Source organism: Heloderma suspectum, chromosome 17, assembly GCF_057233095.1.
Source record: "Heloderma suspectum isolate Gila_16-S chromosome 17, 16-S_ref, whole genome shotgun sequence".
Taxonomy (NCBI): domain Eukaryota; kingdom Metazoa; phylum Chordata; class Lepidosauria; order Squamata; family Helodermatidae; genus Heloderma; species Heloderma suspectum.
In genome coordinates this window covers 6,070,811-6,084,339 of record NC_139474.1, presented here as the reverse complement: position 1 = coordinate 6,084,339, position 13,529 = coordinate 6,070,811, and the positions used below count along the sequence as shown (strand labels likewise).

The following is a 13,529-nucleotide window of genomic DNA, read 5'->3' as shown; positions in this document are numbered from 1 at the left end:
GCTGCAGAGGCATCTTTTCTGGTCGGGTGCAGGAAGGTGCAACAGACGGGAGAAGAGCAGCGCAACACTGGCATAACTGCAAGGTAGCCGCACTCGGAGCCTCTCGCTTGGCCAGGAGAGTCTGCGTTAGCACAAAGCAGGGTGCCTTTGGGGGTACCGGTGGAGGGGAGTGAAATCCTTGCCCCCCCTGAGCTCTCTCACCCCCCCCCCCCCAAGCCCCAATTCCTTACATGCCTCTTCTGGGACATGACGCCAGGAAAGGGCAGTGCACCAGCCATCCACTAAGGACAGACCCTGCTAAAATTTTAAGCTGCCACTTGCGGAGAGAGGTTAGGGGGAAAGTAAAGGTGAGCGCCTGCTTTTCAGAAGGAACCCATCACCACCTCTTGTTTTTTTTAGAGACAAATGCATCTCAGGCTCGAACATTCAGCAAAGCCCCTCTCCTGCCCGCCCCCCCGGATGAACGCGCTTGTGCCAGCTCCTGTCACTGCCCCCCACACAAGCTCCTCTTGCACACGGGCCCGATGCTGCCATGCACGCGGTGAGTCTGAGCAGCAGAAAGGAAGCAGAGGCACCCAACCTCAGCCCCAGTGCAGGCATGTGTTCCCCTTCCCATTAAAATGACCGCAGGGCCTCCTTAAAGTATTTTAATAATAAAAAATAGAGCTCTTTGGGGGCTGGAGGAAAAGAAGACCCCCAGGGATCTATAAAAAGTGGCAGGGGGCACTGGCTCAGGGCAGAGGTGTGCAAGAACGCAGGCAAGGTGACACGTCCACCACAAAGCGGTGTAAGCAACGGCTTCTCCAAGACCCGTAGAAACCAGGGCTGCGAGAGGGAGTGCTGGCCATCCTCCGCCCCCTCACGCAACGGCAGTCACGGAATACAGGGGCTGGGGAGGGCGCAACCATCACAGAATATAGGGGCTCGGACAAAAAACCCATCTCGAAACTGGCTGAAGCATGTGTGGCCACAATGCAGGAGTACTGGAAGACAAAGGTCCTGGCTGGGCGTCAGGAGCACAGAGAGACGCTACTGATGCTGCTCGTGGGGGAGGTCAGTCTGGCCAGGGAGCAGATGGGCAGGTGTCCAAAGAAAGCCGGATCCGTCATCGGGTGCAGGAGGAGGAGGAAAAGCGCCACGCCCAGCAGGTAGAAGAACGCCACCAGGAACCGGTGCGGGTGCTCCAGGGCTGCGCCCACAGCGGGGAACCCGACGTAGTTGCAGAAGGAATGGCAGAGGACAGGCCCAGCGAGGTGCCCTGGTGGAAGGGAAGGGTCTGAGCAAAGCCCTGCACCGAAGGGCTTGTAATTGTGAGAAGGGCTCTAGTCCTTATGACTAGAGAAGCCCACCCAGATGGGAAACAAGTGGTCCGAGGAAGAGCTCCCTCCACACTCCCACTAAAAGTCTCCACTAGTGCCACTCAACACTCCAGTTGAGCAAAATAATAATTTATCTTAAAGAACTCTTAATTGGTCAATCATACGAGTTTTAACCAATTAATCGTTCAATGATTTAATCTGTGTAACTTTGCATGTAAGGGGAAAAAACTATGCTAAACAAAAAAGCACACCCTGAATTCAGACAATTATCATTATTATCCTGCTTTCCCCCTTGCACCTTTTTCTCAATCCTGTGAGGTAGGTTAGGCTGAGAGAGAGCAGCTGACCCAGAGTTGAACCAGTGGGGATCTGAACCTGCATCTTCCCAGTCTGACTCTAAAGGTCTAATCACTACAGAGTTGGCGCTGTAGCTGAAACACAGGAGACATAATCTCAGAAACAGCCTTCCCTCGTGTGTGAAAGAGATGGGGGGATGCCTCTTTTCTGGTGGCACATCAGTTTGGTTAGTAAACGTTCCAGCCCCGGTTTATTCCCATCATATACCTGGGATAGGGAATTTGCGTAACAGGTGGGGCCTGCAACAGAATACTGCAGTGTATCCTCACCCCCTAACAGGAGTGCTCCTATGCAGGGTGGCTAATAGCGTTACTAAACGCTGCAAGGCGCTCAAGCAAACCAACTCACAGTTCCCCGCCTTCCTCCTAGTATTGTTTTTCTTTTCCAGCTGAAGCGCAACGTTCTGCAGCTCCTCGCTGCTGCTGAATACGCCCAGTCTGCATTAGGTGGGGTGGCCTCCTTAAAAGGTGTTATACTTTGGCTTGTCTTGGGGTTTACCCGCGCATGCTAGAATCCCCCTCTTGTTTCTCAGTGGCCCAATTTTGACACAAACCTTGTTGGCACTCAACCACTAGGGTTTACTATTAGAGGGAAAGATGGCATTGAAACTCTCATTCTCACACACACACACACACACTCACTCACACTCCTTCCTTCCCAGGGGAGTAGTTGACCCCCATTACTAAATTCCTCCATAACCGATTCTGTCCTTTCCCATCTTCCTCACCTACCTGTCCTGATGAAAATGAAGGCTGTGTATGCCCCAAAAACAGCTGTGTATGAGAACTGGAACACTGTGGAGGAGAGAAGCAGTCCATCAGAGGCTGGGGGAATAGGTTACAAGAGGACAGAAGGCAGCATAGTTCTTCAGCCAGAATCTCTTGATGGGTTAGGCGTATGCGCACCCTCAGAACACACACACTGTGCCAGGCATGCCTGCACACCACAACTAAACTGGTTTTTAAACCAGTTCGTCAGGGCATTCGCACAAGCAACACTATGAACACCTCTTAGTCTGAGATGAAAGCCATCTGTACGTTATGCAGGATTAGCGTTAAAATTCCACACACTATACCCTTTCAGGTGCGCGAGAGTGTGCAAGCATGGGGTTGGCATATTTTTCAATGCTCCCCTGTGTAAAAAAGCATCCTGCATTTCATAATCTAGGATAGGAGTGGGGAATTTTTGGCCCTCGGGATGATATAGCACTGCAACTCCCGTCAACCAAAGGAGATCAGGGAATAAAAAATCTCTAAACTGATACGTTTTCTACATTCAGAAAGGTTTTTTTTGTGCAGGGGAGCATTCAAAAATAGGACACCTCTCCAAGTTGGCAGACTAAAGTAGAACGGTTCAGGACTATGCTGCTTCCTCTGTTGAACAGCTCTGAGTTGCTTGTGAAGAATGCAGGGCAGAATGCAGGCAGAGTTCAGGGTTTGCATCCAACACTACACGAGAGGGGAATGCAAACTCTTCCAAGGCATTCCGGCAATGAATGCTGCGCGCTGACAAGTTCTACTGGAAAGCTACGCCCTAGTTCCCCTGCCGAACTACAATCTGCAGAGTTCCCCCTTGGGAGGAAAGCCATGACAATGAAAGCCAGCTGAAACGTGAAGCGTGGCTGTTCAAGAGGGAGGCATGCCACGCTGCTGTATGGTTCACAGATGCTTTATATATTCCCTACCTTTCTTCCCTACTCACAAGGAGGATCACATTCAAACACGTTCACAGAGACAGAGTGACACACAACTGTAAACACTGGCTATGATTCTTTAGGGGCCTGGCGTAGAGCCCTAGGGCTCAGCACCCCTCTGATTAGAACCCTGTATACATTTGAACTGAAAAGTTAAAGAGCAGAAAACCACATCAATATTAGACCGGAAGTGCCAGTAAGGGCTGTGAATTTTTCTGACTCTAGTGAATATTCCAGCATTCGCCTCTGCTGTGCTTTCTAGGAAGACACACCATTAGAGCCTTTATTGGCATTTGTGGGAAGCAAAAGGGGGTGGGACCAAAAATACCCAAATATCGTAGCTTGGAGCTCTTACTGCCAGCAACAAAGCCTGAGGAGAGGCATTTCAACCTTTTAGAATAGGGAAAAGAACTCCACAAAAGCCAGGAAACTGCCAAACGATTGATGGCAAAGGGAAAGGGGGCTGGCTAACTGGGAAGCCCTGGAGGGCCAGATTTGGCCCCCGGAGCAGAGGTTCCACATCCCTGTTCTATAGTCTCTTGCTATCTCTATGGACACAGGCTCTATTTTGGAACACGAGACCCTGTCTTATAGCAGTTCCAGCCCACTGTTGCCTGCTTTGATTAGCGGTGGCTCTCTCGTGTCTCATGCAGAGAAGGGTCGTTTCATCACCTACAACTTGATCCTTTTTTTAGCCTGAGATGGCTGGGATTGAACCTGAGGCCTTCTGCATGCAAAGCAGGTGTTTGCCCCTGAGCTCTTGTCCCTCCTGTAAGAACACAGGAAGGTGTCTTATGCCAGCTCAGCCTCTTTGTCCATCTAACCCAGACTGCTGGCTCCGAGACTGACAGCAGCTCCCCAGGTCCTCAGGCAGAAAAGGGTCCTTCCCTGCTTCTTCCATGCAAAGGGGGTGTTTGCAAAGGGGGCTCAGCCAAGGTCCTTCCCCGAGATGGTAACGTGGTCATCTTTTTTTTAAGGTCCTATGCCCAACATTTATATACAATTTGGTAGGAGGTGCCACCAAACCTCCCAATACCAAACCTCCCGCCACCCTGTCCACTTTCTGATGTTGGCAAAATCCCGTTACCTGCAGAGAGGAATATACTGGCTGTGCTTCCCTGGCGAAACCGCAGCTGCTCAATGATGTGGTGAAAATGAGCTAACAGGAGGAGGAACAAAGGTCTGTGTATGAGAGCTTGGCAAGAAGACAGCTTTCTGTATCCCACACTGCCTGCCCAAAGTGGCCGGGTCCTCCCCAAAAGTGGCCAACCGGTGGCAGAACGACTTCTTGTAGCACTCTGGGTTCAAACAGCTGTTGCGAACGAGCCGAGGCCTGCCTCCTACTGAACTACCAGAACTGGGGTGGAGTGGGGCAGAGTGGGGATGGTAGTGAGAAGTGTCAGTTTAGGCCCATCCGAATGCGCTGACCTGTGGAGAACAGGCTAGGAAAGACCCAGCGATCTGGGGATGGCAGGGGGAGCCCAGGGAATTTCTTGTGGAGAATGCTGCACTCACCGACTCCAAAGAAGAGGGGGCAGGTGAAGATGGCAGGCCCCAATCCTGTGCAGGGGACAAGCATGGGCAGCATGCAGGCCCGGAACACCAGCTCCTCCGTGAACGGCGCGATGACCTGGTTGCGGAGCCAGCGCATGTCAGCCAGACAGAGAACCCAGAATCTGGGGTCTGGGGGGGGGGGGAGCAGGAGCAACGTTACTGACACCCCACCCACCGACACCTCCTCAGCAGGTCAGCGCCTCTTTGGGCATCAAATTAGGGTGAATTTAGGGGATTGCTTTATGGGGGGGGGGACTGCCACCAAGTAAGAAACGGCCAGTTGTTTTCCCATACATACTTCACAAACGGAAAGGCTTCCTCTAGAAACACCCCTATGCATCCACGTCCCAATTTCAGGCTTCCCAAAGCTGTGACTTGGTCAAGGGTTTAAATGAAACTGCACACTCCAAAGCAGTACAGAAAAGTCAGCATTAGGCCCCATCCATAAAAGGACAACAGTTGAACAATGCAATCCTATCCATGTCTGCTCAGAAATAAACCCCATGGAGTTCAATGGGACTTACTCCCAGGTAAGTGCATATAGTAGGGGTGCAGAACCTCTTTCTGCCCGAGGGCCAAATTCCATTTTGGGGAAGCTCCCAGGAGCTGCATCCCAATGGCAAAAGAGGCGAGGCCAAAAATACAAAAGGGAGCAGCACATTGTAGCTTAAAGCTCTTACTGCCCAGTAACTACACTTTAGGAGAAGCATTTCAACATTTTGAAATGGAAGGGAAACTGCAGAAAAGCTGGGAAAACACCACATGGTGGTTGGAGAAAATGGGGTGACGCCGTCTGGTTCTGCTTCTACAGTGTACTGGATTGCAGCCTTAAAGGCTGTCTGATTAAATATCTGTTACACACTGGCATGCTGAAATAAGCACATTGCCAATTCCGAGCACAATGTTGTAAGATGAAGGAAGAATGGTGGAATCACATTTGCCTTAGAACGGTGGTGGGAACCTCAGCCTAATTTTAGCAACCCCCTGCTAGCACTCAGTTCAGATCTTTGGCGAAGGCAATCCGTCCCTCTGCCCACAGCCCGCTGGGTAGAAACAAAGAGGGAGGGAGAGACAGATGCTGAGAGAAAAGGCGGTATCAGAAAGAAAGGGGTGGCCGCCTCTATTTTTGGTTCTGCCCGCCCACCTCTGGCTTCAGTGCTGCTCATTGTTGGCATGTGACTCCCAGCAGATCACTCCCAAGGGAATGTGACCCTCAAGGGAACATAAAAACAGCCCTGCTGAATCAGACCACGGGTCCATCCAGTCCAGCCTTCTGTTCACACAGCGGCTGACCAGCTGCCCACAGGAAACCCACAAGCAGGACAGGAGAACAACAGCACCTTCTTGCTCATGTTCCCCAGCAACTGGTGCACATAGGCTCACTGCCGCTGATATTAGAGGCAGCACACAGCCATAAGGGCTAGCAGCCATTGATAGCCACCTCCTCCACCTGGAATTTGTCCAATGCCCTTTTAAAGCCATCCAAATTGGTGGCCATCTCCACTGAATTCAGTGGAGTTACGCCCAAGCAAGTGGGTATAAGACTGCAGCCTGTGCCCATTTACCTGGCAGTCTGCCCTACTAAACTCAGTGGGGCTTCCTTCTGAGCAGACTTGTATAGGATTGCACCAATAATATAAATATTTAGTTTCGTATTTGTTCATCTTAGCCCAGTTCACAGAGCTGAGTTCACAGGGTAGCATCAGAAGAAAGGTAACAGGAAAAAGGTTGCCCACCCATGGACTGGAGCAGCCCAAGGACAATTTCAGAGAAGCTCTCAGGGAGCATCTGAATTATGGGTGAAGGCAAAGGCGGTGGGACCAAAAAACCCAGCACACTGTAACTTAAAACAACGATTACCAGTTGCTAAGACTGAGGAGAGGCGTTTTGAGGGAAAAACTGCACAAAAGCTGAGAAACCATTGGTTGTTGAGGGGAAGTGGGTGGAGCCAGGGAAGGAGGCGTGGCCACCTGGGAAACCAGGAGGGCCAGTTTTGGCCTCCCAGCCTGAGGTTCCTCACCCCTGCAGTAGAGGCTTTCCCTCTCGCTCTCTAAGCACTAACATCATATGCCAATCAACACGGACTCACCAAACACAACTCTTAAACCATCCATCAGGTCCCAGGGCCAGTCCATCGACAGCTGGATAAGGGGGCCAAGGAATAAGACCTGAGACAAGGAGCAGGAATATTTTCACAAGCACATCTAAAGACCAGCATTTGAATTTCCTGTTGTCTGGAAATCTGGGAGAGCCATATTGATCAGGGTGGGAATTCAGGATGTGGGTGTTTTATTTGACTTCTTCCATTTAAAAACTAACTTTTGTATTTCAAAGTTTTAAACCAATGCAAATCAGTATAAATCAATATCAATCATTATTCAAAATTCACATAATAAAAAGGCTATATACACATTATGAACTGAGAAAAGACAGTCTCCTCTGTGGTGGCAGTCTGACTTTAAAATGCCCTCTAGTTGAGGGAGATATGATTGGGACTGTCCTTGCTTTCTTTTCAGTGCCAAATTAAAATATTCCTTTCTGCCCCGGCATTTTAAATGTTTTTTTTAATTGACTGACTCATTTGTTTGCTTGCTGGTTGGATAATTTATATGCCTCTTATCTTGTAATTATCTGATGATGATGATGATGGTGTGGTATTTGCTTTTTTATAATGTCATGTACATTACACTAAGCACCCCTGTGGATGACAACTAGCTTTTTATATATGGGTTGTTTGATTTTTTAAATTTAGAAACTGCTGTTCATCCACAAGCGACGTACATAACATTATAAAGAAACAAATACCATATAATAATAAAATGACTAAATAAGAGGCATAAATCTACAAACCAAAAAACCTCACCCCCAAATGAGTAAATTAAACCAAAAAACCCCTCCATTTATTCTGGTGAAATATTTTGATTGTCAAGTCTTCCAAGCAAGAATTGACTCCAATCTTCACAAAAATAAAGTCTGATCCTATCAGACTTTCCCGTTCTCTTTTTCTGAAATTGAATGAGGTAGGCAAGTTTCACAGTGTAGACATTTATTTTTAAAAAGATTTTCCTCCCCGTTCTCTAAAAGGTACAGGTAAAGGTGTCCCCAACCAGTCGTGTCCGACTCTAGGGTGTGGTGCTCATCCCCGTTTCTAAGCCGAAGAGCCAGCGCTGTCCGAAGACGCTTCCGTGGTCATGTGGCCCGCATGACTGAACACTGAGGTGCACGGAACGCTGTCACCTTCCCCGCCGAGGCGGTACCTGTTTATCTACTTGCAATTTCTTGCTTTCGAACTGCTAGGTTGGCAGAAGCTGGGACTGAAGACGGGAGCTCACTCCGTCATGCGGCACTCGGGTCTCGAACTGCTGTCCTGCCTACCTTCCGGTCTGCAGTTCAGCAACTTAACCACTAAGCCACCGTGGCCCCCTTTCCCCGTTCTCTACAACAGGGTAACCCCCCCCCACAACCTAATAATAACCCCCTGCAGGCATTTTGGTGGGCAATGAACCACCCAGACGAGCACCTTTTAGTCCGCAGTAACATATTTTGGAACACGGTCAAAGTCAAAGAAAGCCAAGTTCTTAGAACTATAATTTTATCTTTTTATTTATTTGTGATATTTATATACTGCTTAATGTAATAAAATCCCTAAGTGGTTCACATATAAATAGTAAAAGCACATTTAAAATGCAATATTAAAAGTACAACATTAAAAACAATTCCATTTACAACAGAAGCAATAGAAGGAGCAGTAAGATGAAGTAGTATGATTAATTTAATTACAGCCCAGGGAAAGCTGTAATAATTCTACACATACGTTTTTGAAAGGAAGTCCTGCTGAATCCTGGCACAGAACTGATTGATCAGAGCACACTGCAGCTCAGGAATAAAGCAGTCTTATATTCACAACCCACCTGGTCGCCAGTAGCGACCAGGAATTCCATGCAGGCGAGCATGAGAGTTGGCAGTGCGGGGGGCGGAGGAAATAGATCTCTGTATTCCTCCTCCAGTCTGCTCAAACCATGCTGGTAGGAACATGTTCCTGCGTAGGAACACCTGTCTCCCAGCTGTGTTCCTTCTCTGTCAGCCTGTTTGGTGGAAGGCAGTTTTTACTCGCTCACCAAGAGACAAGCATCCTGCGTTACCATGCTGTCTGCAGAGAAAGGATTTTCCTCTCCTCTGCAGCCAGCATGGAAAAAAACAGGCTGCTAAACCTCTTCGCAGGCTAGTAAAAAAAACAGTAATTGCAGGCTAGTAACTTTGGTGAGCGTATTTACAAGGCTGAACCAAAGGGAGGCCACACTTACCATCGTCAGGAGCAAAGGCAGCAGAGTTGCAGGTATGATGCCTTCAAGTCGGAAGCCCATCAGAGTGAGAAGGGATGTACCTGGCTGAGCAGAAGAGGAGATTCCTTCATCAGCACCATGCAAGCACAACTGCCCCCACCCCACCCTGGTCTTCGCTGACCAGCCATGGCTACTGGAGATCCCATAATTCAGGTGTGGGGAACCTCCAGCCAACCAAATGTTGTTGGATTGCCCTTCTCATACTTCCTGACCACTGGCCAAGCTAGCTGGGGCGGATGGGAGTTCTGAGTTCAGGTTTCCCACCCCTGCTTTAACTGGAGATATCAGAGAATGACCCTGGGACCTGTACACATGCCAAGCACATGCTCTTCCACGGAGCTGACAGCTCTGTCCTGGTGCTTACACAGCAAATAGCTTGAGAGGGCTTGAGCAAGTGAGCCAAGCCCAAAGAGAAGGCAGATATTTCCCGCCCATCCACACACCTGCCCAGTCTGTCCCGCAGGAAAATTCTTTTTCAAATATGGTGACGGTAGATGGCTTGGCTTGTAGTTAAGGTCTTCTTACTGGCAACACTGCCACACCATCCCAATAAGCTGTCTTGGTAGGCCCTGTCTCAGAGGAAAGGGGGAGCCTCACGTGATCCTAAACAGATGGTCCTTCCAAAACGTAAAGGGACACAACAGAGGCATCTGGATACACTGTGCAGGGTGCAGTGGCGGGACTTTGGGCTGGCACCGCTACACAGATGTCTCAGCGGCTTTAAAGGGGCTTCATGGGCTGCCTACCGCCCAGTTTAAAACGCCGGTGCTCACCTTTAAAGCCCTGCATAGCTCGAGGCCCAAATACTCGAAGGAGCGCCTCCTGCCATACCAACCTTCCCACACGCTAAAGGCGCCTGCTGATGCCCTTCGCCAAACGCCACCACCTCAGTCAGCGGTGAGCTTTGTTTCCCCGAAGCTTTTTCAGCAGTGGCTCCAGCTACGGAACATCCCCTCCCGGGAGAAATGCCTGGTGCCAGAGGGCTGCCCGGGAGTCTCCTTTTTTATTCACCCCGGCCTTTAAGGGCATTTTTACTACCTTGCGCATTTCAAACCCCGGGAGTAAACATCCCGCTCTTCTCGGCCGCCTGTTTTGTGCGGTTGTCTGCGTTTTTGCGAACTGCCTCGAAATCGGCGCGCGACTGCAAACGCTTTGCGCAAACCAGGGCCGCGGAGGCGCCGGACATCCGCAGGCAGGCCCGGCCAGGAGGCGCTTGCAGGCCTGGCCAGGCGACCGTCTCACCTGAACGCCCGTCGCCTCCTTCCAGGCCCAGATGAAGCAGGGCGAGAGGCTGGAGACGATGAGGACGCTGGTGAAGCGGCGCTTGATGACGGCGGGGTGGTCCCTGCGAGGAGAAAAGGCCGCCGCGAGCCCCGGAGCTCTGGAGGCCGCCGCGCGCGGGCCGCCCCTCGGCGCAGGGGGAGGCCGCGGGGGCCGGCGCGGCGGGCGCTCCGGGCCGCCCCCGCGAGCGGCGGCCCGGGGTGGCGCCCTCGGCGCGGCCGGCCGCGAGCGCCTTTCGCCGAGCGGGGGCGCGAGGCGCGGGGCTCAGCACGGGCTTCAGGGGCTCCCGGCCGACCCCCGCCTCCTCCCTGGGCGGCAGCGAGCCTGCCAGCGGCGCGCCTCCTTCGGGGGCAGCTGCGGGAGGCTCGCGCCAGGGAGTCCCCGGGACAGGCGGGCGACCCCCGGCGCCGCAGCCCCCTGGCCTCCCGACGTCGCTCCCCGCCGCAGGCCGGCCGTGCGAGCGCGCCCCGCGCCTCGAGCCAGCTGGAGCAGGAGGCGCTCCTGGACCGTCTGCTCCCCGGGGGATGCCGCGCGCCGGAGCCGGGGCCGCTTCGGGCTCACCTGGCCGGCGGCGGCCGTCCGCCCCCGGGCCCGGGGAGCTTTCGCGTCTCCCTCGCAGCCCCGCCGAGGAATGCCCTCCCCGGCGGCCGGCGGGGCTGGAGCGCCCCGGCGCACGCGGGCCCCGGCCGGAGCGCGGCTCGCACTCACCTGGGCAGGTGGCTCTTCCACACGTAGAGGCTGCCCACGTAGGAACAGGCCAGGCCGAGGCAGGAGGCGAGCGCGGCCCAGCAAAGCCCCGAGCCGGAGCCGCCCGGCCCGGCGGTCTCCTCCGACATCGGAGCGCGGCAGCAGCGCAGGGCCGCCCGGCCGCCCAAGCGAGGCAGGCAGGGCCGCGTGGAGGAGCCTCCGCCTCCAGGCCACGGAAGAGGAAGCCGGCCCAGCCCAGCCGAGCGGAGCCGGCGGGGGAAGAGACCGGGCCCGCGCCAGCGCGCGAGCAGCGAGACCCCTGCCCCGGCGAGGCGAGGCGAGGCGAGGCGGGGCTCCACCCACCGGCCCCGCTGCGCCCCACCTGGCGCCCCCCCCCCCGGCTTCCCTGGCTTGCAGCAGCCCAGCCTCGCTTGCCTTTGCTTTAAATGTGTGCTTTCAACTTTAACGGGGTGGGTGGAAATTCAACAGATACAGCCCATTGTGGGGAAAACTTCACCTATTGCATTTCTGCCTGTCATGCAACCGTGAAAGGTAGACGAGCCCCCCCCCCCCCCAACTCACTCACTCACTCACTCACTCACTGTCAAGGAAAAGTATAGACCAGTGTTTCTCAAACTGGGTCGGGACCTCTCCGGAACCTGTTTAGATGTAGAGCAGTGTATAAGTGTTGCACATAAAATAAATTTTCTGGTGGGTCTCTGTGCTGCAGAATGCCAAATGCCTCTTTGCTTGACTGTCCTGTGCTATGGCCCTGTGCTATTAACCATGCACACTGGTTAATAGTTATTTTTAATAATAATTTCAAGGAACAGTAGTAAAAACTGGGAATAAAGAGGAAGCGGATAAGAGAGGGACGCTGTTGTCAGAGGAAGTGGATGTCAAAGCAGCAGGAGGGAGGGATGAAAGAAAATGAGAGTTGGGGATAGGGTACAAGTCAAGTCTGGAAGAAGGGAGAAGAGATGACAAGAGACGGGTAAGACGACTTTCAGAGGCATGTTGGAGGAGGAGAAAAACAATATAAAATAAACTGTTTACTCTATTTAGAACAGGGGTGCCTAACATTTTTGGGTCAGTGGACACATTTGGAATGTTGAAAGAATATCATGGGCACTCTCACAAAGTGGCTGCCCTTTTGGCGGGGGGGGGGGCTTGCTCATTCATAAAATGGCTGCCATGGTGGGCATGGTTGGTCACAAAACATGCATTTCCTAGAAGGCAAACTGGTGAGACTAACTGAAAACTGACTGTTCCAAGAACCTATGTACAAGGCACAGCTGGGGGCTGAGAACCAAAATACAAAAACACACTTTTGAACCCAAATAAATATTTTGAACCCAAACAACTACTTTGCTTTGCAGCCTGGTAATCTGCTAGTTCAAAAAATGATTTTAAATAATATTCAGAAATAAAATTAAAATCAGGAGAGGCAGGGAGACTGATGGACGCCAAGATTGGGTGGCCACGGGCACCACATTGGACACCCAGTCGTAATGCCTCTGCATCGGTAAATTCTCCCTGATTTCTCCCCTTCCTGGGGAGGCCTGAGTAATGCTGCCTCCAGAGCCACTATCTGTACTTAACTCGAGGAAAGCTGAGTTACAGAACTCCCTGCTACAAGGAAATGGTGGCAAAGAATTTAGCAATTTTCAAAGAAGGATTAGATATAAGTGTAAAATGATATCAACAATTGCCAGCTGATTATGCCAAACTTTGTCTCCATCTCTCACCATTTTGTGATGGGTGAGTCTCAATCATTTTCAGCTCTCTCAAGTAGGCCCTGGGGGTAGAATGTTTGAGAACCCTTGCTTTACAAGTGCCTGTAGAAAATAAAACCAAATGCAATGGTTACGTAAAAAAATAGAGGTTAATCTGCATCCCCTTAGACACAGGGAGGTATGGAAGCAGCTTGCATTAATAGTAATTGCTTCCATAAGTACCTTGAATTATTTGTGGAGCTTCTGCAAAAGGGGAGCATGACTATATACTCCCATGAGATCTGCAGAAGCTTGAGTTCCCTGGCTGTAGAACTCAGGATTCTTTTCCTCCCTCAGTGGGTCTTGAACCCATGTCCCAAGGAGAGCTGTGTTGTCTCCTCTCTATAGATCACTTCCCCAGAGACCATTATGGGTGCTACTGCCTCGGGAATTTCCATGTGGCTGTTTTCTTTTAATGCAAGGAAAATGGAGTAACTTGAAGAATTCTCTTGGAGTGGTACCTATCAATAAACCTGAATTTAAGGAAATACTGGGTTCTTCAGAGAACATAAAAAGTTTT

At 51.5% G+C, this 13,529-nt stretch overlaps 1 protein-coding gene across 2 annotated transcripts; it reads right to left on the bottom strand.

Annotated features, from left to right (window-relative positions):
- Positions 1 to 11,468, bottom strand: RCE1 (Ras converting CAAX endopeptidase 1). Of its 2 annotated transcripts, XM_084824045.1 has the most exons (8): positions 11,256 to 11,468; positions 10,509 to 10,611; positions 9,228 to 9,311; positions 7,013 to 7,091; positions 4,885 to 5,052; positions 4,457 to 4,528; positions 2,408 to 2,470; positions 1 to 1,258 (listed from the first exon to the last, which is right to left on the bottom strand). In XM_084824045.1, exons 1-8 carry the CDS (start codon positions 11,381 to 11,383, stop codon positions 1,011 to 1,013), a joined length of 945 nt encoding a protein of 314 aa, XP_084680171.1. In that variant the 5' UTR covers positions 11,384 to 11,468; the 3' UTR covers positions 1 to 1,010. The 2 variants fall into 2 exon arrangements, with proteins under 2 accessions (XP_084680171.1, XP_084680172.1); XM_084824046.1 differs by lacking the exon at positions 4,885 to 5,052.
- Between the last annotated feature and the right edge of the window lie 2,061 nt (positions 11,469 to 13,529).

Bases quoted from the DNA above. Each gene is read 5' to 3' on its own strand.
- RCE1 (XM_084824045.1), bottom strand. From the start codon at position 11,383: ATGTCGGAGGAGACCGCCGGGCCGGGCGGCTCCGGCTCGGGGCTTTGC. The intron at 5,053-7,012 runs GTGAGTCCGTGT...CCCCCCCCCCAG, and splicing joins TGGTTTAAGAGTTGTGTTTG to ACCCCAGATTCTGGGTTCTC. The intron at 2,471-4,456 runs GTAACGGGATTT...TCTCCTCCACAG, and splicing joins CAGTATATTCCTCTCTGCAG to TGTTCCAGTTCTCATACACA.